At 46.1% G+C, this 24,452-nt stretch overlaps 1 protein-coding gene and 1 long non-coding RNA gene across 3 annotated transcripts in view; one reads left to right on the plus strand and one right to left on the minus strand.

Annotated features, from left to right (window-relative positions):
- Positions 1-356: 356 nt before the first annotated feature.
- Positions 357-8,359, minus strand: LOC117049044. The gene is made up of 3 exons (XR_004426909.1): positions 8,339-8,359; positions 8,229-8,232; positions 357-408 (listed from the first exon to the last, which is right to left on the minus strand). It is a non-coding gene; the product is annotated as an uncharacterized LOC117049044 (long non-coding RNA).
- Positions 5,423-24,452, plus strand: part of GNAS (GNAS complex locus) — a 174,170-nt gene continuing 155,140 nt past the window's right edge. For both annotated transcript variants that reach the window (XM_033153631.1, XM_033153633.1), the window contains exon 1: positions 5,423-5,675. In XM_033153631.1, the coding sequence (XP_033009522.1) occupies positions 5,438-5,675 (238 nt within the window). In that variant the 5' untranslated portion in view covers positions 5,423-5,437. The remainder of the gene's footprint in view (positions 5,676-24,452) is intronic.

Here is a 24,452-nt window from a genome sequence, read left to right on the forward strand (position 1 = left end):
GCATCCCAGTACAGCTTTCGCCACTCTTTTGTTGACTATGAGGGCCACTCCATTTCTTTTACGGGATTCCTGCCCACAGTAGTAGATATGATAGTCATCCGAACTGAATTCGCCCATTCCTGTCCATTTTAGTTCACTGATGCCTAGGATGTCAATGTTTATTCTTGCCATCTCATTTTTTACCACATCCAGCTTTCCGAGGTTCATGGTTCTTACATTCCAGGTTCCTATGCAATACTCTTCTTCCAGTACCCTTCCTCATTTATTTCAGAACAATTACATAGTACAGTAATACTAACGACTGATCACTGGAATGCTTTCCAGCCTTAGACAAGACTTTTTTATGATCCGTTTCCATTCTTGGGCAGTTGCTCATCAGTCAGGAAAATTGTCTGCGGTTCTTATTTCCTCTTCCTCCTCCTCCTCCTCCTCCTCCTCCTCCTCCTCCTCCACCACCACCACCACCTTTACTGGATAACTCAGTATTGATAGCAAAGGGCAAAGAGAGTATCTGGCTTTCTGGATACATCCCTCTGGGGGAAGTTTCCCCCTTAGGCAAACAGGAAGAAGTGAATGCAGAAATGGCGGGAAGGGAAAAAAAATTCACATTGAGCAGAATTTATCTCGGTGTTCAGGAAAGGTTCAGAGGATCTCACCTACTAAAAATATCCAGCAGGGAGTTATTTTTAAAAAGAAATACATCTGAGGGTGCTTATGCTCACACACAGAACATAGCCCCTCATTTATGCAGAGTATTATCTTTGAAAACCTGTCCTGTTTATATCAGGAGTCCCATGGCAACCCGGGATTATTAAAGGGACCACAGTATGGTTCCTGACAACACATGCCACTTTGTCTGTAGGGAAGGAAAGCTGGAGCTGCTGGAGAGACAGGAAATACCTGAGCACATTAAAGGAGTTGGGGGCTGTGGGGGAGAAGGGGACAGGATGAGGCTAGAATTTTTAACTCAAGGTGGTCTCACCTTAACATAATGGCTACAACTGAAACTGCCTTCCTGTGCCTTTAAAAACCTGCATAAGGCAGAACAATCTCAGCAGGTGAAACTTTCTCCCATCACTGTGCCTGCATGTTAAAAATATATATATTTTAAAAAAAAACAGCTATTGAATTTCTGGATCAAAAGCCAGGATGGCTAAATGGAGCTTCATTGGTAAGACACCCCTGAATATCAATGGGGTGGGGTGATCAGATCACCATTATGCTCTGTTTGACCAAAATAGGAAACAGAAAACAGGACTGGTTTGTGTTTCTGGTTTGTTGTTGTTGTTGTTCGTTAGTGGTATCTTCTTCTGGTCTATGACTGTAATAAAGATTTGGAGTGGATTAGATGGTTTGGTTTAGCATCGTGTCTGAACTCGTTTGTCTCTCCCTCACACCCACCCACCCCGTCAAACCAAGAGCAGTAAACTGAGAACCAAACCTTGGTTGCAGCTTGTGGCTTGTTGGGAGCAAGAGACAAACTGCAAGTCTGGGTTTGGATGACACAGTGAGAAATGGTCCTTGTAGGTTTGGTACCCATGCCTTTAATTTAGCGCAAGTAACACCTGTCTGATTCTTCTCACTGGTTTCTAATAGGAAGAAAGTTTCTGCTGTTTGTAAAACAGGCATTATTATGCTGAAGGTGCAAAATGGGAGACCTTCCACAAGAGGAAGTGGAATAAATGCCAGGTCACACAACTATCGTCATGAGTGTTAAGGTAAGTAAACTGCAGGATGTATAAATTTTAATTACGTCTGCAAAGACCTGTGAATACACTGCTGCTTTTCTTTAAAAACACGTAGTTTAGAAAGTTCAGCCTTGTTAACTGCTTCCACATTAACAGCACCTGCTAATGTGTTGGCAGGATATTGATCCCCAAACATCAGCTCTGCTGTGGGGCTAGAGAGCAGCAAAGGGCTTGTCAAACGTCTACCGGCAATTGTTGTCCAGGAGTCTGCAAGTCTCAAACACCCATCACTCACTGACTAGGAAAACCAATTCCAAAACCAGTTCCTTTACACAGGTTCCCGTTGCCCACCTCGCCAATATCTAATCAAACGCTTTTTTTTCTCTGCGGGGAGTAAAGCACTCCCTTCTATTGCATAGTGTGCCTTGGCAAATTTCTGGGACACTAAATATAACCTCACTCATCTCACTCATCTTCTAGTGCTCTCCAAAGCCCAAAGAAAGAGAAAAGGAAAGGAAAGGAGAAAGAGCTATTAATAATGTCTGACCTTTATAGTTTCTCTTCATGTTTAGATTCCCATCCTTCTGGTTCTTATTAAGGGTGACACATAGCATGACTCTGACCTCCAGCAGCTGCCAGGACTTGGACATGGGGGAGCAGCTGGATTGGCCCCAGGTAACCACTACCATCCAAAGGGTCAGAGAAAGGGTCATAGCTCAATGCCAGTTCAATCCCCAGCATCTCCCGATAGGAGTTGGTGAAAACCATGTCCCTTTCCGCCTCTCTCCAGGTGTGTGCTGTTACTCTGCCTGCCCCATTGGCCCCTGAGAAGGCAGTAGCGACTCCTCTCCTCCGACACCCAGGCCAGGGAGACACCAATGTAGGCGTCAACAGACATGACTGGTTCAGACGCCATGGAAAAGTGGTAGGTTGCTTGCTCAGTCTAAGTAAGGATCGGAACCGCTTGCTGGGCTGAGTTCTGCCCAGGGGTTGCAAGGGGTGTGTCATTGTTGGGTCAACATCTTTGCTTATAGCACCCGCTGTGCCTTTGGCCAACATTTTGCCTGTGCATTGCACCGATCTGAGCATTAAAGGTTTTGGTGGAAACCGTAACTTGAGTTTGAGTTCTTCATCGAACAGGAGCCAGGGCAATTCAAAAAGGTGGGATATCAAAAGTGCAGTGAAACCAACAATCCTTGTTTTGCTAGATAGGCACATGATAGGAGCTGAAGGTCAGAGTTTTCCTGTAAGCTTGCTAGACAGAACTCTGCAAGAGACACTCCCAACGTGCCCCGAGTAGCTATACCTACCTGCCTGGGGCACCTTCTTAGTCTTTCCACCTCTCTCTGCTCTGCCAGCAATGTGAGAACATCTGCTTAGTCTGAGCATGGAGCTCAGATTTTAAGATAGAGTGACTTAGGTATGTCTTTGTAACCGAGTGGCCATTTTAAGTCTGTCTGTACAAAGCTGCTGCATCTGTTACTGTGCAACAAGTATTCTGAGTGAGTAAATGCTACCTTTACCTTTAACAAGACCGTTTCTGTGATCGTTGTTTTAAGGGAGAGAAAAGGGGGACATAACAGGAAAACCCAGTCTCCCTTAAAGCATCCTGGATTAATTAAAAGACTAAAACTAGCCTATCTAAGCTTCCCTTTTAAACTGCAAAGGGATGGCACTCTTCTGAACTCACAAACATGAGGAAGGGGGGATAATATCTAATAAATATATCCTCTCCTAGCATATATTCACATCCCAGCAAAAAAGTGACATGAAATGTAGTGCAAGGGAAGAAACCTTGTTGTCTTTCATAGCCATAGTTTGATGAAGAGTTCAGGAGGACTTCGGCTCACTATTTTGTGACGTTTTGCTTGGTCCTCCAGCTCCTCCAGACAGCCTATCGTTGAGGATTAATCCTGATTTGTTTACACAAATCTTATGCAGAGGTTAGACTACAGACAGTCATTACTGAACATTTTGTACTGATTTGTTTGCAGGGAGGTTGTGTGACAATGAGTATCTATCTGTTTGTGCATTGTCCCACTACTCATCTGTTCATTCCACATTTTCAGTGATTTCCCCATCACTTTCCAAACTGCAAAATCTTGTTTCTTTTTAAAAAATGGTGTGTGTTTTTGGCACTAGGGGGCAACAGAGCACTTTAGTCCAATTTTATGAAATCCCTCCCTCAAAATACTCCCCCTGGAGGCAGTACGCCTAATAACGCAGAGGCGGGGAGGGGACCCCGTGCCCCTTCCAGTACTGCTGGACTACAGTTCCCAGCACCTGTGACCATTGGGCATGCTGGCCAGGGCTGATGGGAGCTGGGAATCTAAGCGCAGCTGAAGGATCACAGACTCACTAGTTCTTCATTAGAAGGAATCTCCCCACTGTGTATTTTGGATAAATAAATAGCACCCCACCCAATAGGAAGACCAAGCATGTGTTTAGGGCACCAGCAAAGCAGGGACACACACACACACCCTCTGCAAATGCGAATTTTATTTTGAAACAATTTGATATATATATATTTTAAAAAGCATTGAAGTAGTTGTCATGGGAAAAATCAGAACTTTCTTAGACTTCCTTACACTCAAGAGTCTCCCCCATTTTCCTGTTCTATTTTTATTACTTCTCCCCACCCAAACAGGGGGCGTCCTACTAACGCAGATGGAAGCAATGCAAAAAACAACAACCCAGATTATGTCATATACCGCGATAAATGCATGTCTTATTTATTTATTTTATTTTTTAAAAAAATTGCGTTACGGTTTAGTATTGCTTTAAATTGTGGATTTCATATGGGTGGGCACCGTAATCTTTCCAGCGCTCTCGGGGCCTCTGCAAGTACTAATCCTTCCCTGGCCATGGGTGTGTCACTAACTGGGGAAGGGGGGGGGGAAGAGATTTTGTGGAAAACGGGACGTTGTGTTAAGTGTGTCCCGTAATCTCGTTTAATCCTGCCAAAGCGATTCCCCGCCCCCGCCCCGAAATCCCATAGATTTAAACGGGACTCAGGTCGCTGGAAACCAAAGGAACCTACCGGCGTGGCTTAATTATTTCATTCAAGTGGCCCGCCTCTCCCCCGCTACCTCGAGTTTTGGGGTTGCTTTTAAAAAAAACACAAGCAAACCCTTTTCTCCCCTATTTCAAAGCAGCAGCAACAGTGTCGTTTGTGTAATTCACCCGGGAAGGAAAAGATGAAGAAATTCAGCTAGCAGCACCGAGGGGGGAGGAGGAGGTGGAGACGTCCCCAATTGAGCCAACCAAAAGACAAGTGTCGGGGCAGAAGGAAGTGACTTCCGCGCCTTCGGGTTTTCTGGAGATTACGGTAAACGCGTCTCAGTCACGTGTGTCACTTTCTCTCCCTCTCTCTGTGTCTGATAATTACTGGAAGAAGGCAAAAAGATGAACCCGAGGGGATTAGCAGCAGGAGAAAATGCGCCCTTGAGTTCCGACGAGACGGTTCCACCTTAAAAAGCCACCCCGGGAAAAGGAGCGCAGGATTCCCCCGAAGGGAAGCCCACCCAGAGTTTGCCTGGGTCTTTTTTAAAAAACAAACAAACAAACCGTAGGAGGGAGAAAGTGAGGAGGAGGAGGAGGAGGAGGAGGAGAGAGGACTCATTCAGCCTCCCACGCACCCCCTTTCCAGTTCCATCCCTAGGCTCGGAGCGCGCGCGCATCGTGTCCGGTCCGGGGGTCTCTCGGGTCCCACCCCGTCCTCCTCCTCCTCCTCCTCCTCCAGCAGCAGCATGGGGATGTGCTACAGCCTCCGGCCCGGCGGGGACCACCTGCCCATCCCCTCGTACGGCAACGTGGAAGTGGAGGTGGTGGACCGCGGCGGCGAGTGCCCGGCGGCGATAGCGGTGAAGCTGAAGCAGGACATCAAGGCCAAAGAGAAAGCGGACATCAAGAGGAGCAAAAGCATCGACAAGTCGCTCAAAGCCGAGAAGAGGCAATACAAGCAGACGCACCGGCTGCTTTTGTTGGGTAAGTGGGGGGGGCTTGGCGGTGCCAACGTGCCTGTGTGTGTCTGTCTGCCTGCGGGGCGCGGTGGGCGAGATTTTTATTTTCCCCTGCGAGGCTGCAAATGTGGTGTCTGCCAGACCAGCAGCAAGCCGCTTGCCTGCTTTTGCAAGAGAATCGGCGTCTTGTTCCCTCGCTTGGAGTGTCCGAGCTTTTTTGAAAGGCTGTGTTCATAAGCAGCGGCAACAAGCTCCCTCTACGGTCTGTATTTGGGTTTCACACTTCTAATCTGTTGTGTTTGGGTTCCTCCCCGCCTCCCCCAGCTACCCCTTCGGCGCCGTTTGGGAGAAAAGTTCTGACTTGGAGGTTTTGTGCAAAAAGTCCTTTGGGTTGCTGCTGTTGCTATTGTCTTTTGTAGTGGTCGACGTGGAGTTAGTGCTGCTGCTCGTCTTTAAAACCCCACCCCCAAAGAAACCCCCTCAAGATCAATGCATAGATCCCGAAGGAGCTGTCTTCTCCTTGTGGCTGAAAGTTTGGGGCCAGATGGTCCGCTGTTGCAACATGGTTATTTCCCCCCACCCCCGCCCCGTGTCTTCAAATGATTAGTAATCTCTGCATGCGCATATATATATATGTGTGTGTGTGTGTGTGTGTGTATATATATATGTGTGTGTGTGTATGTGTGTGTGTATATATATATATATATATATATATATATATATATATATATATATATATATCTGGATTTAGCAACGTAGCCGGATGATGACAGATATGCTAGGATGACTGTAGTTGTTGTTGCTTTTAAAAACTTGAGTTTTCTCCCTCTTTTCCTGTAATGGGCTTAAACTGAGAGCCTTAGAAGAAACACTTTCCTATTGGCTCTCCTTTTGCAAAAGAAAGAAAGAAAGAAACAGAAGAGAAAAGAAAAGAGAAGTTTTGAGTGTTTGCAAGAGAAACATGCTCTAGTTAGGCATGCGGGCAAATCAAAGCACTGAGGGGGGGTTGTCTGTTGTTGTTGTTGTTGTTGTTGTTGTTGTTGTTGTTGTCTGTTGTTGTTGTTGTCTGTTGTTGTTGTCTGTTGTCTGTTGTTGTCTGTTGTTGTTGTTAAATCCACAGATGCCACAAACTTGTATTAGTAGTATCTGAAGAAGTGTGCATGCACAAGAAAGCTCATGCCAAGAACAAACTCAGTTGGTCTCTAAGGCAGTGTTTTTCAACCTTTTTTGGGCAAAGGCACACTTGTTTCATGAAAAAAATCACGAGGCACACCACCATTAGAAAATGTTAAAAAATTTAACTCTGTGCCTATATTGACTATATATAAAGTAATTCTCTTGAATAGGAATCAAATAAACAAATTTTTCCCGCGGCACACCAGGCAACATCTCGCGGCACACTAGTGTGCCGCGGAACAGTGGTTGAAAAACACTGCTCTAAGGTGCTACTGGAAGGATTTTTTTTATTTTTTATTTACTATGGCAGGCCAACACGGCTACCTACCTGTAACTTGTATTAGTACCGGTAGGTTCATGTGGATGGGGGTGAAGCTGCGGCGTCTGCAACTCAGGATATGATATCGTTGTTAAGACAAAGGATAAGGGGGGGGGGTGGTGGAATATTATAAAGCACTTTGTACTAATTTTACATTTAGTATTTAATGTGTTCTGAACCACAACAATTGCCTACAAGAAGGGGAATTAAGCTTAATCGCTTTCATTATTTCCCAGACAGAAACAAAGGCTGATTCACGGTTGGTGTGGTTTGATAAGTGGGAGGAAGCTGCAATTTTATTTTATTTTAGCTTTAGTTCTGGGGGTTTCCAGAGTAAGAGAGTGCCGTTTAGAACAGGAGTGACACTATAATTTTCACAACCAGAATCGCGGGCCCTGTGATGAGAATCGGGGCATTTCTGTGTACATATTGCAACCATATTCCCACATTAAGGATCACTGCCCCAACTCCCCTCCCCAAATCCACATTGCTGAAGTCTGTGCATTGTATTCATTTTCACCCCTGCTATAAACTATATTAGTAAGTGGGCCTAATTCAGTCTTTCCCCAGATATGGGTTGCATACGTGATTCTTCCCTTTCCTGTTCTCACAGCAACCCTGCAAGGTAGAGAGGTGGTGACTGGCCCAAGGTCACCCAGTGAGCTTCATGCCTGAGTGGGGTTTAAACTCAGCTCTCCTACGCCCGTGTCTCTAACCACTACACCATGCTGGGTCTCTCTCCAACTGTATAAAAGCAAACCAGTAAAATTCTCAGCAGAACATACAAATTAACCATCCGAGGACTAGGAGAAGAGGAAGGTCTTTACCTGGCACTAAAGTGACGTAGCTGCCCCATAGCTGAAGTACTCTAGGAAACCAGTGCGGTGTAGTGGTTAGAGTGTCTGACTAGCCACAACCTCTTAACCTACCTCACAGGGTTGTTGTAGGGATTAACCGAAGGTGGGGGGGGATGAACCATGTGTGGTGTAGTGGTTAAGAGCGGTAGACTCGTAATCTGGGGAACCGGGTTCGTGTCTCCACTCCTCCACATGCAGCTGCTGGGTGACCTTGGGCTAGTCACACTTCTCTGAAGTCTCTCAGCCCCACTCACCTCACAGAGTGTTTGTTGTGGGGGAGGAAGGGAAAGGAGAATGTTAGCCGCTTTGAGACTCCTTCGGGTCTCAAATCCAAACTCTTCTTCTTCTTCTTCTTCTACTCCTTAAAGAAAGAAGTGGAATAAAAATGCGATAAATAAGCTCTTCCGCTTACCTGCTTGAGAAAGCTGGAGGGGCCAACCAGATGGAGATGTCAGTCACCAACCTGGCATCCAGAGATCTCCATGTGGTCGCAATTGGACCCATGCCGGTCGCAAAACGCGCCTGGCGCCTGGCTAATTTCTAACGCTGGTTCTACCATTGCATGGATTTCCACTTGTGCAGCAGAATGTCCTCCCCTACTTCTCCCTCGTGTGCCCCTAAATCTGTTCTTGGGTTTTTGGGGTGGAAAAGGGAGGAAAGTCCTGCTTTGCAAGGGATCCTCCTTGCGCCGATAGGCTGCTTACATATCGGGTGGAAGCCGGAGCGCATGGAGTCGTGATGGTGGCTGAGGCCTGGGGGCACAGGTTCGTTTTATAGTGCGCTGTCTGGAATGCGGCAGGGATGACTACCACAAGGTATCAGCTGATTTAGGATAGCAGCTAAAAATATTGCGAGTCTTGGCAAAAAAAATAAGATTAAAAATCAAGATAATGTATTTCGGGGTGCTAAAAAAAAGGAAAATAGATGGATTGTGAATTGTGTGCTTTGTGCTGTGCTGGCGGCAAACAAGGGATATGTTGTGTTTACCCACTTCAGTACAAGCTGCTAGACTGGCTGTGGGGTGAAGCTGGGTTAGTATGGGTGCTTGTTCAAATTGAAAATCTGTCTTTATGGGCTTTGGCCACTAGTTCACCAGGTTACAACCAAAATGCACCTGTAATTTAAAAAAAAAAGATGCCCTGAAGAAAGGTAAGGTTGTCGACTGTGTTACCGTACTTTTCCTTTATGGAAGTGGCTCAGAGTGCTTAACGCAGGGGTAGCCAAGGTGGTGCCCTTCAAATGTTGCTTGACTACAACACCCATCATCCTTGATCATTGGCCTTGGTAGCTAGGGAGATGGGAACGGCCACCATGTGTCAATTAGGAAATGTGAAGAGGTTGTGAGGTTTGAACCCACAACCCTGAGATTGAGAGACTCATGCCCTGCTGACTGAGCTAGTGCTTTTGCCTGGCTGGAATTTGTCTTCTGCATGCCTGGATGGAGGAAAGAGCAGACTAGCCTTCTTTGCAAATGAAAGATTGCATATGTTTCTCCACTTGGCTTAGCCTCTGGCTCTGCTCACCACTGACACCAGAAGATTGCCCTCCCGCTAACAGGCTTTTGAATGGTTATCCCTTCTGAAGAACCTTACAGCTGCAGTACTTAAAAGTTTTGCTAGAACCTCTGCTGTACATCACTGCGCCGATGCAGACCCCGTGTTCCATGCGTGGAACATTCTTTGCTTCTCGGTTGCAACTGGCTGTTTTGTCGTGGGCTGCCACTGGCCCTTCCAGAAAGCTCTATGAAACAAGGGTGTTAAGGGCCACATTCACCCCATATAGTTAAAGCACCATGATTCCAAGCTCTTTGCGAGAGTTACCAGAAACCCCAGACTCGGCTGCGGCTTTTTCACCTGACAAGACAGAAGTACTGTTTTTGGGGGACAGGAGGCGGGCAGGTGTGGAGGACTCCCTGGTCCTGAATGGGGTAACTGTGCCCCTGAAGGACCAGGTGTGCAGCCTGGGAGTCATTTTGGACTCGCAGCTGTCCATGGAGGCACAAGTTAATTCTGTGTCCAGGGCAGCTGTTTATCAGCTCCATCTGGTACGCAGGCTGAGACCCTACCTGCCCATGGACTGTCTCGCCCGAGTGGTGCATGCTCTGGTTATCTCTCGTTTGGATTACTGCAATGCGCTCTATGTGGGGCTACCTTTGAAGGTGACCCGGAAACTACAACTAATCCAGAATGCAGCAGCCAGACTGGTGACTGGGAGCGGCCGCCGAGACCACATAACACCGGTCTTGAAAGACCTACATTGGCTCCCAGTACGTTTCCGAGCACAATTCAAAGTGTTGGTGCTGACCTTGAAAGCCCTAAATGGTCCAGTATATCTGAAGGAGTGTCTCCACCCCATTGATCTACCTGGACACTGAGGTCCAGTGCCGAGGGCCATCTGGCAGTTCCCTCACTGCGAGAAGCCAAGTTACAAAGAACCAGGCAGAGGGCCTTCTCGGTAGTGGCACCCGCCCTGTGGAATGCCCTCCTACCAGGTGTCAAAGAGAACAACTACCAGACTTTTAGAAGACATCTGAAGGCAGCCCTGTGATGGATTATTGTATTTTAATATTTTGTTGGAAGCCGCCTAGAGTGGCTGGGGAAGCCCAGCCAGATGGGCGGGGTGTAAATAATAAATTATTATTATATTATAAAACTCAGGAGACCATTTCTCCTTGCCCTCCCTTCCTCAGGACAGAGCATTATGACTGTCTCACTCCTCTGTCCTATCTTTACGTTTCTCACTTCTCTTATTTTGCCAACCAAACCCTGGTGGCCATACACACATTTCAGGTTTCTCCTGCTCTAGTTTTGCTCTAGCCATCAACCTCTGCTCCATACAAGGCAACTTCTCCTCTGTCTCTGCAATAGGAACTGTTTAAGCCTGTAGTCCAGGCAAAATGGTTTGGGTAGCCTGCTTGACTTATAGTGGCTAACTGTCTTGCTATTTTATTATTTCTTCTTCTTATTTATTTATTGAATTTATATACTGCCCTATCCCCGGAGGTCTCAGGGCGGTTCACAGAAAATATCACAACATATAAAATCAAAATAAGAACAATAACCCAATAACACCCCCCAAGCAAGAGCCACATTTTAAAAGGGTATATGATGTCCATCAGGTCAACCAAAGGCCTGGTTAAAAAGGGATGTTTTTGCCTGGCGCCTAAAGGTGTATAATGAAGGTGCCAGGCAAACTTCCCTGGGGAGAGCATTCCACAGACGGGGAGCCACTGCAGAGAAGGCCCTGCTCTTGTGTTGCCACCCTCTGGACCTCTCGAGGAGGAGGTACATGAAGAAGGGTCTCAGAAGATGATCTCAGGTTCCGGGTAGGTTCATATGGGAAGAGGCAGTCTTTCCACTTCTGTACGCTCTTTATATTTCTGAACTACAAAGGCCAAGGAGCTGAATCTCTTCATTTTACGCTCACAACAGCCTTGTACGGTAGGTTAGGCTGAGCAAGAAGGATTGCTCCACAATCACCCAGTGAGCTTCATGGTTGGGTGGAGTTTTGAACTGTAATCTCCCCAGTCATAGTCCAAAGTTCTAACCCCTGAACTGCACTGTCTCTTGGCACACAGCAAAATCACGATGGCTCTTGACTTTGGTACTAATGCTGCAGTGGGGGACCTGTGGTTCTGCAGGTGCTGTGGGACTCCCAGTTCCCCTCAGTTCCAGCAACAAGCATGGACAATTATCAGGGATAATTTGTTTATTTCAGATATTTATATACCATTGAGTATGCAGCATTTCTAACACAGGTTAGATTCAGAGTTGACGATCAGCCAGCACCATGTCATGGATGGTTGGACACAGAGTAATGGTAGGAGAACCCAGGGCCGGTGCTAGGGTTTTTTGCACCCTAGGCGAGATCACCTTCTGGCGCCCACCCCACCACCCCCGCCAATCCCTAGCACCGGCCCTGCGGAGAAGCCCGATTTCGGGCTGCACCCCCCGCCACTGCCGGAGGGGGCGGAGAAGCCCGATTTTGGGCTGCTCCCCCCCTCACCGCCACTCTGCCACTGGCGGAGCGGCACCGGGTGGCATTGGGGGGCAGGCTGGCCAGCTCCCCCTCCATTTTGGCGCCCTAGGCAACTGCCTAGTTCGCCTAAATGGACGCGCCGGTCCTGGGAGAACCAGCTGCGGAACCCGCAAGGGGAGAAGTCTCAGAGCCCAGGGAGTGGGGATGTAAAAGCTACAGTGGTGCCTCGCTAGACGAAAATAATTCGTTCTGTGAGTATCTTCGTCTAGCGATTTTTTCGTCTAGCGAAGCACCAAGGCAGAAAGCGGTTTCGCGCGGCGAATTTTTTTTTCGTCTTGCGGGGCAGCCTTCTGCTAGCGAATGCCTTCCGTCTAGCGAGTTTTTCGTCTAGCGAGGCATTCGTCTAGCGTGGCACCACTGTACTTGCAGAAATCTAGTGGAATACAGTGGAATTGATTCAGTTTATTTATATGCCACTTTTCCACAATGAGCTGTGCAGACATTCAAAACATTAAAATACAGAGCATTGAAAAAATGCAAATACAAATACAGAACATACAGAACATACCAGTAACATTTTTAAAATGACAAAAAATCTTTAATCCATTAGCAGCTCCATTAACCAGAAAATCACAGGAGTAAATTGATGAAATTTGGGGTGGTATACAGTCCCCCCCCCCATGCTGTTTTCATGAGGGATCAGAAGCGTGCATGTGCAGAAAGAGTGGGAAAGTAGCGATGCTGCCCAATGACATTCATCGTTGGCCGCTGGTGTGGATGAAATTTAGTGACACACGCTGGTAATATTGGTCAAAATGCCACAGCTCCATAATGCAACAGGTACTGCAATTATGAAAGAAACGTTAGCAAACAGGACAGAAACACTAGCATTGTAACCAGGAAATCTAATTCAGTATTTCCCACATCTGAATGTACCCTTTGTGGAGTGACTCTCTGATAAAAGCCCTTAATATGCCCGGAAGAGGAACTGGTATTGAGGTTGAGTGCAGACCTTGAGCCAGGAAGGCTGTAGTTTGTACCTCAGGCAGGAGGAGCTCTCTTAAGTGGCAAGCAACTTCCCTCAGCCTCAGAGCACCCCTTCCACTTCTGCAATGTGGGGGCCACAGCAGCGTCCCGCGTCGTAAAGCTGCCATGAAAGGTTGCTGAGATAATGTTTGGTGAAGTGTTCTGAGAACTCAGGAAAATGTCATTCTAAATGCTAAGCATTATTTGGATTAATCTGGCTTCGAGGGAAAGATCCGAAAGAGAAGTACAGAAAAGGGGAAGCCAAACGAGGAGGAGACCAAGCATGTTGAAATTACTCCTCGCTGTGTTTTCTGCTGCAATAAAAAGCAGAAGAATGTGTGGGCTTGTGTTTATGTAGCACAGATCAACTCATTTGAGCGATCCATAAAATGCAGCTTGTAGCTTTCCCTGATTTACCAGTATGTGTGGGAACAGGATGCTGGACTAGACGGGTCACCTGCCTGATCCAGCAGGGCTCTGTTCTCATGTTCTTACGATTCAGACACATATTGTCCAATAGTTTCAGTGTGTTCAGCCGGGGCTGCTTCTTCAGTAATATCCAAAGCTGTTCAGTGCTACCAGCATGAAGAATGGCCCTTAACTTTCATGTAGGATGTGTTTTAGGAATGGGTTAGTCATGTGTTATCGGCCCAGTTCATGCATGCTTCTTGCTGCTCCTTACATTTTATTCTCTGCCTACTTAAAAAGCCACATCTGTGGATTGAATTCTGTAATCCACTTAAGAAGCTAACTTGTAAGGAATTCTGAGGGGTCTGAGTTGCAGGATGGGAATGTGGTTTGCATTTGGAGCTTTTTTGAAACAATTCATTTCTATTTACTTAAACCCGTCTGTGGTTTGAAATTCTTCCTCGAATTCTTCTTCTTCTTCTTCTTCTCCTCCTCCTCTCCATCTGGCAATTCCCTGCTCTGTGAGATTCAAGTAGCTAATTAAAAAGAATTAATTAATTAATTAATTAATTAATTAAAAAGAATAAGTGGCTCTTGTGTCTTATCAGCATCATCAGGTTGCTTCAAGGTAATCAGCTGTCTCAGGTCATTTGGGGAGTGACTTTGGAAAGCACACTGAAAATCAGTGGCCACAGGTCAGGGATGATGAGAGCTGGAGTCCAAAGACATCCAGAGGGAATCATAGAATTGGAAGGAACCACGAGGGTCATCTAGTCCAACCCCCTGCAGTGCAGGAATCTTTTGCCCAAAGTGGGGCTCAAAGCCACAACTCTGAGATTAAGAATCTCATGCTGTCCTGTACTAACTGAGCTCATAGGTTGCTCCCCCCTGGTTTAGGGTCAGTGCCAGTTCTGTGCTTTCTCAGATTAGAATGCCAGTTCAGTGTATTGATTTAAGAAACCTTCCTTCTGAGAACCAGACGTGCACTGCTCAAAAGTTGAAAAGAAAACTGAGTGGAAAATGTGTATTTATTTTCCTTTCCTTTCCCCCGAAATCATAGTACAGCCATACCTTGGAAGTCGAATGGAATCCGTTCCGGAAGTCGGTTCGACTTTCAAAACGTTCGGAAACCAAAGCAGGGCTTCTGATTGGCTGCAGGAAGTTCCTGCAGCCAATCGGAAGCCGTGGAAGCCCTGTCGGACATTTGGGTTCCAAAGAACGTTTGCAAACTGGAACACTCAATTCCAGGTTTGCAGCATTTGGGAGCGAAAACGTCTGAGGATCAAGGCGTTCAGGATCCAAGGTATGACTGTTGTAACGGATCTGCCCTTAGGCAGGGTATGGTCAGAAACCCCCAACGTGTGAAGAGTTAAGGTTCCGTCTGGTTGAGTGGCAGTTCGCTCACAGGAGGCGGGACTTTTCACCCTTTAAAAGGAGGGAGCGGCAGTTGGTCAGGAGGGAGAAAGAGGGAGTGAGTGGTGACTGAGGGAGAGAGGGTTAGAGACCAGGATAGTGGTGGGTGGGTAGGTTAGGCTAGGTCGAAGGTTTAGTATATTATACTGAATAGAAAACCTTTTATGCTGTTACGAAACTACATTTAAACATTTGATTCTCTGAAACCGTTATGCTCTAAAAAGAAAATAAAGACTAGTTTTGTTGCTATAAGTCAGTCGTCAATTTATGGGTCCAGCGGGTTATAAACTGCTCATGAAGAGGTGAACCCAGGGAAGAGTCCAAACTATCCTGCGGGGTGTTAGTTTGTGTCTTAGGGGTTTCACTCAGGAAGGGCTAGCGGGCTGAAACATTGTGTATGCCACTGAGTTGCTAAAGGGGTTTAGCAGACTGCTACAGTGAGGGATCTAGAGAGAGAGACCCTGGGGCTGTAGGCAAAAAGGTGTTTAACTCCTGAAGCCCAGAGCAAGGATTATAAACGGCCGTGGCAGCTGGACAAATACACTCCGGTTACTAAGATACTCCCGTTTTGTATCTACCAGGGAGTTTACTTCATTGACGGACCTCCGAGGGACAGGTGGGGTGGCTAATTTTTCTGAGCCAGAACACCTGAGCAATAAAAAAATTAAAATAAATAAACTTAGTAACAGGGGAGAGAAGTGTGAAAGGGAGGTTCCTTGCAACTGTACACACACACAACTACACACAACACACATCAATCACTTAAATAAGAAGCCCGCCTTTCATCAGTGTTCCAAGGGTGGATCGGGTGCATAAGTTGTGACTCAAGTAGTTAATGTAAGAAACCCCAGTCAATAGAGAACAATTGGAATAAGAATCCACACAAGGCAAATCAAGGAGATCAGCCTCTGTGTGAATACATAGGAACCCTTATTCTGACTCAGACCATTGTTCTGTGTAGCTCAGCACTGTCTACACTGAGTAGCAATGGCTCTCTGGGATTTCTGGCATGCATGGCTGTCTCCCAGTCTCACCTGGCTTAAACCTGACACTTTCGGCTTGCAAGGCAGCTGCTTTGCCACATTGCTGCCCCCCTTGCCCACACAATTTCTCAGTGTTGCAGGTTTCCCTCCTTCCTACTTCACTGTGATTGGGGTCTCCTAGTGGTTCAGGGAAGGAGCAACTTCCACAACAGTGGTTTCTTGCACTTATGAAACCACTTAAAAAAAAAAAAAGTTTAGTAATGTAGGTTCCTAGCAGACCTTTTTATTGGCAATGAGTTGGGGACCCATAGTTCTGCCTAGTCTGTCCAAAGCTGAGCTGAGAACTATGAGGAAATGGATCAGAAATTAAAAGCGAGGTCATTATATATGTCTATGGTGAGTCGGCATGTTCTAAATTTGGAGCATTGCAGGCAATTGTGTGTGTTTGCTCCGCCAAACGAGGAACATTTAGTAGAGATGGGACAAAAATAGGGCAATTTGAATAGATTAGTTTGCACAAAAAGTCTCAAGCTTCCAAAACAGGGGCGGAGAGCCTGTGGCTTGGCAGTTGGACTCCAGATCCCATCACCAGTGACAGACTTGGGTACTGTGACACCCTGTGCAAGGCCAAAATTTGATGTTCACCTGGTCCTCTTGTTGTAAGCCAAAAATAGCTTATCTTCTAATTTGCAACACTCTCTGCCCTCCCAAAGCCCGTCTGACAGGGTCTTAGAGCCTTCTTCCCAAAGCTGGGAAAGCTCAAAGTAGGACCCTAGTGCTCTAGCTAACGTAAGATGTGCCATGAAGGGTATTTGCATAGTTCTAACATTTGAAGGGCCGTAGCTCAGTGGCAGAGCATCTGCTTCTCATGTGCACAAGGTCACAGGTTCAATCCCTGCCATCTCCAGATAGGGCTGGGAATGCCCCACCCATCTGGAACCCTGGAGTGCAGCTGCCAGTCAGTGAAGACAGTGCTGAGCTAGATGGGCCAGTTGAGTCGATATAAGCTGCCTTTCTCTGTTCCTGTACTTGGGGGGAAATGCAACCTTTGAATTTCTTTTTTTGCAATAAAAGCAACATGGATGGGGTTGATTAATTTGCCGTTTAAATTTCTGTGACGTACCTGGAGTTCCTTAAGAGAGCTCCTGCCCCTCTCTGCAACTTGGCCATCCCCCATGGGGGTCATTAGGAAGACCAGTTTGGTTGGGCCTCTCAGTGTCCTACCTTTAACACTAGGATTAAACCCACAGTAGAATAGCCCAATGGATTGTTAGCTGCCACTACCCATCATAACTCAGCTAAAAGACCAGAGACAGGTTCAGATTCCTCTTGAATCAAACTTGAGTTTAAACCTTTAATTTGAGTTATTGGCAAGATATACAGAACATGGTATTGCCATCAGTTTAAATCAAAGGTGGTTCTAGCTTCTGAACTGGCTCCGACTGCTAGCATGTAGAGCGATAGCATCTCTTATGTACAAGCTGCAAGACTAGGTAAGCCTGGGATCAGAAACCTCACTTTCTACCCTCCCTGACTGACTGAATAGTGCAGATCTAGGCTAAACATTATTTTAGATCTTTCCTGTGAAATTGACAAAGTGGCTTAAACCGCATCAGGATGTTGGCAGGCATGAGACAAAGGTTGCAGAGGTCAGCCTTGATTACCCCTTAAGGAAGGGTGACAGGAAGCAAGACCAGGCACCTCAGGGCGCAACAAAAGGTCAAACTTTAACATTTGAGGAGTTTAATTTAACCCAACATATCCCAAGGCAACCCAAAACAACTTACAACCAACCAGCCAAACAAGCAAAAAAAAAAACACACCACATAGATATATTAAAACTAGGGCAGGGGACCCCTCAAAAACATCCCACCCACTTCTAAAAGGCCACAGATCATAGAATCATAGAGTTGGAAGAGACCACAAGGGGCATCCAGTCCAACCCCCTGCCAAGCAGGAAACACCATCAAAGCATTCCTGACAGATGGCTGTCAAACCTCCGCGTAAAGACCTCCAAAGAAGGAGACTCCACCACACTCCTTGGCAGCAAATAGTTAAAGGCTAAAGGCTTGCTTATAGAGGAAAGTTTTAGCCTGGCATCTTAAGATATATAATGAAGGTGCCAGGCAGGCCTCCCTAGGGAGAGCATTCCACAAATAGGGAGCTGCCACAGAAAAGGCCTGTTCTTGCGTTGCTGCCCTCTGGACCTCTCATGGGGGAGGCACACGAAGAAGGGCATCAGGTGATGATCACAGGGTCCAGGTCAGTTCTTATGCAAAGAAGCAGATATTGGATGAGTTTTGTTGTTTTTGCATGGTTTATGCTGTATTTTATTGTTTATTTCTTTCTGTACTGTGAGCTTGTGAGGCAGTGCCCAGAAAAGTAGCTTCCTTATTTATTCATTTATTTACTCATAAGAGCATTTCTAAATTGCCAAGTCATTTAAAAAAACCACGGTGGCGTGGTGGGCAAAAAAACCCCAAACTCATAAGACATTGTAAAGTTATGAAACTGTAAAATACCGAACAAATGACCCAACACTGAATCAAATTAATTCTCTAAAAATGCTTGGCGAAACAGACAAGTTTTCAGCAGAGTTGTGGGTGCCTGTCTGATTTCAGCAAGACCGAGAACAGTCTTCTAGAGTACTTGTTCCATTACACCAGAAACCTTAATTTGCACTAAACGCCTTCGTTTGTGTAGAAACTGAATTGGTATGTGATAACTGTCAGACAGTCAGGAGGGCTTCCCCAGATGATCGCAGGGATCTGGCTGTTGTATAATCAGATCTGGCAAGGCAGTCCTTCAGGTAACGTGGTCCTGGGTTGTTTAGGGCTAGCGCTCTACACTAACTCTACACTAACGGTAATACCTTGAATTAAGTTCAGCAACATACTGGCAGCCAGTATGTTGATACAGAGACGCTTCGTGTTCTGCATTATAAAAAGAAATGTGATATTGCTGGTAACTCTTCCTTGAGTTTGGACATCCCCATATTGATGGCAATGGGTGGTAGAATGCTAGCTAGTGAATTCCAGAACCTGCTTTTAGAATAAGTTTTTCTTAGAGCGTTTTTTGTTTATAGAGTGCTGCTAGATCAGTCCAAGGATCAAGGGTCACAGCTACCGGTTTGCGTGTTACCTCAACATTTGTGTGGAACAATCCGCCAGCCATTTCTTCCTTGTTCCTTGTTCAGCTGAAATATATTCTCCCTGCGCCACCCACAATTGTAATGAGTGGATTGGGTTGTTACTTGTTGCTGTGCAACCATAATGGTTTATTATATGCCTGCTGAGTTTGTCGGTTTAACATCTGCTTCCCCAGTAGCCAAACTAGAGGTAGATAATCTGTCACCCCAGGTTATAGTCACATAGCAGGACTGGGAAATATGCAACAACAAAACTGGAATTAAAAAAAAATGTTTGAAGCCTATTTTAATGGGTTCTGCTGTGGATTAAAACCACAGGCCCCCCCCCAGTGTCTGTCTAATCCCGCTTTACTTAAACTTCTTCTCTTGTTTAAAACAGGCATTTTTTTTCCTGTCAGTGACTCTCCATTCTCACTGAATTCAAGTTTTTCCCTTTTCTATTCCTAAGCTGCCTCATATGAGAGAGAACAAGAATGGGGAGCCCTCAAACATTCCATAGTACATTCATACAATGAAGGCACTTTCCTCAAACTTCCACCATTGTTTTAACCCCCCTACTTTCCCCCTCTCAATGTCGCACTCTTTTTACTCCCATGCCATGGCCACTATTGTTCACTTTTGCTCCCCCAGCCCACCATGACTTCATGCAAACCCAGTATTGTGATGAGGCGTTACAAATCCTCTGGGGGCTGCATGGTGACATCCTTACATTTTTATTATATAGAGAGAAAAGTTTAAAGGGAAACATAACAGGAAGTTTTTGAAACACAGATTTTCTTTTTACTTTAGCATTTCAATAATTTGTTTTTGTACATAAAGAAAACCTAATTTTTTAAAGGCACTAAGAAACACACTTTCCTCTGTTTGTTTGCTTAAATGCATTGTATTTATACACCGTGTTAATCGTTTTCAAAATTTTCTACACAATGCCCTTGAATCTTTGGGGGAAGGGCAGCTGCAAAATGTTAAATAAACCAAGAAACAAAGAAATGTATTATGAATAGATAAATATAGAAGAGCTTTGTAGAAAAGGGAAGTTCTGCGAGTGGTTTCATGTGCATCTCAATTCATGGGACTACTGTGTCAGTTTAGGAAAGAAAAGCAACCTGCTAAGTTCTGTACTCTGCCACATGCAGTTAAAAATATTATTTGAAATATAAGCTTCCTTGTCTGTAGACTAGCTCTTTGCACCACGTTAAACAGCACAAAAGTCACTTCTCCTGGTTTTGCCCTCTAAGTACACTCCAACACTGCTCCATCCTGAAAATTATACAGGGCATGTGTCTTAAATGTTTACTTTGACTCCATGCCTGGGACCAAGTCCCATGTCTTTCCAAGGAAGCTCTCTAAGAAGACGCTCAACAAGAACCCAAACCTTGCTGAGCAGTGTTAGGTTTGAGAAGAGAAAAGGGACTGGAGCATATAGTTGGGGGGTGCTCAGTCATTTTTTTGTAACTGAATCCTCCCTTTCTCATGCAGAGTAAATGTGTGCTTATGCAGGGAGAAAAATCACTTTACATAATACTTATGTGGTTGATCTCCTTTCCTGTTGCTAAAATGCTAATGATGGACTAGCCAAGAACTTGCTCCAGTGCCAAGACATTTCCATTAATTCCAGTGGAGCAACAACTACCGGTAGGTAAGATGCAATTTTGTCAAACTTCCTAATGGCAAGAGCTGTTCAACAGTGGAACAACCTGCCCAGGAGGTGGCCAGCTCTGCTTCGCCGGAGCTGTTTGCACACATGTTGGTGGGCCATCTGCCAGGGGTGCTGTAGCTGAATCCAGCGTTGCGGATGCTCCACTGAGCAACAGGTCGGAGGGAATGATCTTCAAGATTCCATCAAACTCTGAAACCCCACGATTCTTTGAAATATCTAGCTCATCTAACTAGCAGCCTAACCACGCCTGTGCATATGCACACATCCCCTTTTCTGCGTTCATTGAGAGGCATGGCAGACACACAAGGGTGGCCGTCTACAAAGCAAGCGAAAGCTACAGTTCTCCCATCTGAACCTGCCCAGGCTTTGAGATCTTGCGTGAGCCTCTTCTCTCAGTCCCGATACACTCACAGGCATATTTGATGGGGACATAGGAGAGGGCCTTCTTGGTGGCTGCTCCCAGGTGTCGGAACTACCTTCCTAGAGAGGCTAGACTGGTTCCCTCTTGGTTGTCCTTCCTCTGGCAGGTGAAGACTTTTATTCTGGCAAGCTTTTGGGAACTCACTGTTTATTTTAAGGAAAGGGCTTCTAATAGTGCTGTGCTGCTTTTACTATCAAGGTTTTAATAGCTTTGCTTTAATAGCATTTTCATTCAATCATAGCTTAATTATTTTGAAACTATTCCCCACCCCCAAGCTTCCTGTGTTTTATTTACAGGAGGCTTATTCTTATTTTTAGCCTTGTTGAGTCTGGGAAAAAGGCAGAAAAGTATAACAACAACAACAACAACAACATTATTGAGAGACTCCTTTTGGAGATTGGCATAGATCACCGTTACTTTCCAACTTCTTATCTCCTCTGCCCTAATCCTGCTCCTCCTTTGGCTGCATGAAGCTGCTGGGGAGTGGATTATGGTGATGTCCAAAGACTTCCAAATCAGCTCACTATGTGAAACATTGGAAGGAATCCCGAGTAAACCTTTTCTCGCATTCAAACTTTTCCCTCTCTCTAGCAGGAGGTCATGTTATTTGGAACCCAAAATTGCATTTGCAGGAAGGATGGCTGCCTTTTGCATTCCTTCCCGATTGCAAATCACGGCAGATCTGAATTAGCTGGGTAAAACCTGCTATGGGATCCAGCCTTTTCCCTTGTGATATTTGGTAGCTTCTGTCTATAACTATGTGGTGGCAATAATATGGCATGGCTGGGAGTCTTATTATTTCTCTTTTCGTTTTCCCCACAGCAGCTATAAACTGGCTGCATTGCTCCATGAACAGCAGCCTAATCATTCAGAATATCCCTTATTGTGCACCGCAAATATTCCACTGCTCCCCCAAAATATTGCATGTTTAGTGCATGCAGAGGCGCACAGGCAAATCAATAGTACTGAACTCCACATAACCACGAGAGGGCAAAATAAAGTTCACCCACAAGCCTGTTATGCAAGGACAAAGGCTTGCACAATGAAACTTCCCCTTGTTTCCTGCATGAGCCCAATGGCCTCCTCAGATCTTCTCTGGAGGGTTGGGGGGAACCCTCAGAACAGATTTAGTGGATGCCCAGGGTGGAGGAGAGGGGTTCTGTTGCGCAAGCTTAAAGGTGCAAGCTATTTAGCAGTTGGACAGTCTGATTTAAATGAAATTGGGGGTGGGTCAGATTTGGGGAATTGGCCAAGTACAGAAAAAAAAGAGGAAATGCAGTGAGACCCAGAGTTAGGCTTGCCATACATCAGGAAAATTCCTGACACGTCCTGGTTTTCGGGTGTAAAAATGGCACCAAAGACCCCGAGATTAAGAGTCTTGTGCTCTACTGACTGAGCTATGTCCTGCTTGTGTTGAAGAAGGAAAAAAATCCATAAATGATTGACTAGCCAAGAAATTAAAGGGGAAAGGATATACAAGCCAGACTATGCTCTGTTTGTATTACTGATACCCTTGTGGTTGACATTATTCCCCAGGAACAAAGCATTCTTATTCCTCTGCCCTTGCCCCTGCTCCCGGAGCCCATACAAACCCGCATTTTTGACAACCGTAGCCCAAAGTGATGCAAATCTTGTCTCAGACCAGTTCGCCACACATTTCTCAAATCATGACACTTCATAAGATCTTGGATCCCCCCTACGGGCAACCTTTTGAATAAGGCAATGAACCAGAGCAAAGGGATGAATAAGAGCAATGCATTGTTGAGTTACTAAAAGGAGTCTCTGTTTACTTTGGGGGCAAACAGAAGTTGCAGCTCGGCCCCAGTCAAAGGGTGCACACCCGAGTCTTCTGCACAACCGTAAAAATGTCCTCCCCCCCCTTGCCCTTGCCCAAGGCTCTTGAGATCATCACAGTTCATGGGCTGAACTACAACTCCCAATGAACAACAACTCCCAGCATCCTATGCATGTTGTCTAGGGCTGATGGTAGTCCAGCAACATCTGCAGGGCTGCAGACAACAAGTCTGTTCTTCCCGGTCTTCTGGATATGGTGCCATTTCCCGGAGGAACACAGACCTGAGACAGAAAGGGGTTGCCAGAAAGGCCTCCCGTCAACTTGGCTGGGAGGTGGCGATTAGCAAAATGAGGACCCTGTGAGAAATCCAGCCTTTCAGGGGGGCGACCGGCTTTCCAAACTGCCAGCCCTGAGGCTAAAGAGGTTCATGAAGGGAGCTGAATTTGTGGCAAAGGGTTTCCTTGCAAGGCATGCCAAAGCAAAGACTCTCTCTCTCTCTCTGTAGCTGTGCACACACCCTACATGTAAAGCACAAAGAATCCTGGGAATTGTAGCCTGTTAATTTCTGTAGTCAGGAATTGTAGCTGTGTGAAGGGTAAACAACAGGATTTTTTGGGTCGTGAGGGGGAAAGATATTTACTGTACTTCAAATGTGCCCTAAATGTATGGGTGGATGTGCAGCCTGTGTCAGGGCCAGCATTAGAAGTTGGTATCATTGGGCACCTAGCAATGTTCACAACCCAGTGTGGGGCTCATTGCCCATCCCTGGAGCCTCCTGGCACTGCTGCTTGTTACTCCTTCACCAAGGGAGAGCAGTAAAAAAAGGAAGACCCATCACCTCTAGGATGTCCTCTCCCTGGGAGATATAGTAGCTGCCATGGTCTCTCCTTCTGCTCCCAAATAAGTGGAAAGAGCTGTAGCTCAGTGGAAGAGCATCTGCTTGGCATGCAGAAGGTCCCAGGCTCAGTCCCCAGCATCTCCAGGTAAGGCTGAGAAAGATTTCTGCCTGAAACAGTGCAAAGCTGCTGCCAGTCACTGTAGACAATGTTGGGCTAAGGCAGTTTCCTGGGTTGTTAATGGCCAGCAGCGACCGGAAAAGACGGGTATACAGCAAGTCCGTTCAGGGAGGGGCCTCCACTCAAAGCATCTTTCCAAATTCAGACCTGGGCCAGCCTGCAGTTGGCACAGGGACCAATTCTAGCTCACCTCCCACCAAGACCACCTTGATGTTGTGTCAGGAGCCGGAGTCAGGTGTAGGTCAGTGGTGGGGGAAGAAACTCCCACTGTGCCAATGAAGTTAACTCTGTATTCACAGAAGTTAACTCTGTATTCACAGAAACCAGAAATAGCAACTCTTCCCAGTGAGGCAGTTGCGAGGAACGAAAGTCCTCAGCAGCCTAATTCCCCTCCTCTCCAGGGTTTTCCCCAAGCAGTCGGAGACTGCATCTGTGTTGTAACCATTCTCTCCTCTGCTGTTTTCATTTCTCTGCCTCATCTCCGCCTCCTGGCTCCCCTCCTCTCCAGCCTCTGAGTCTGGACTGCCCTCTGTTACAGCCTCTTCCCGCTCACTAAACCCTGTTCCTCTTCACCTCCTCTTCCCAGTCTTGAATATCCCGGT

Source organism: Lacerta agilis, chromosome 6 (assembly GCF_009819535.1).
Source record: "Lacerta agilis isolate rLacAgi1 chromosome 6, rLacAgi1.pri, whole genome shotgun sequence".
Taxonomy (NCBI): Eukaryota; Metazoa; Chordata; class Lepidosauria; order Squamata; family Lacertidae; genus Lacerta; species Lacerta agilis.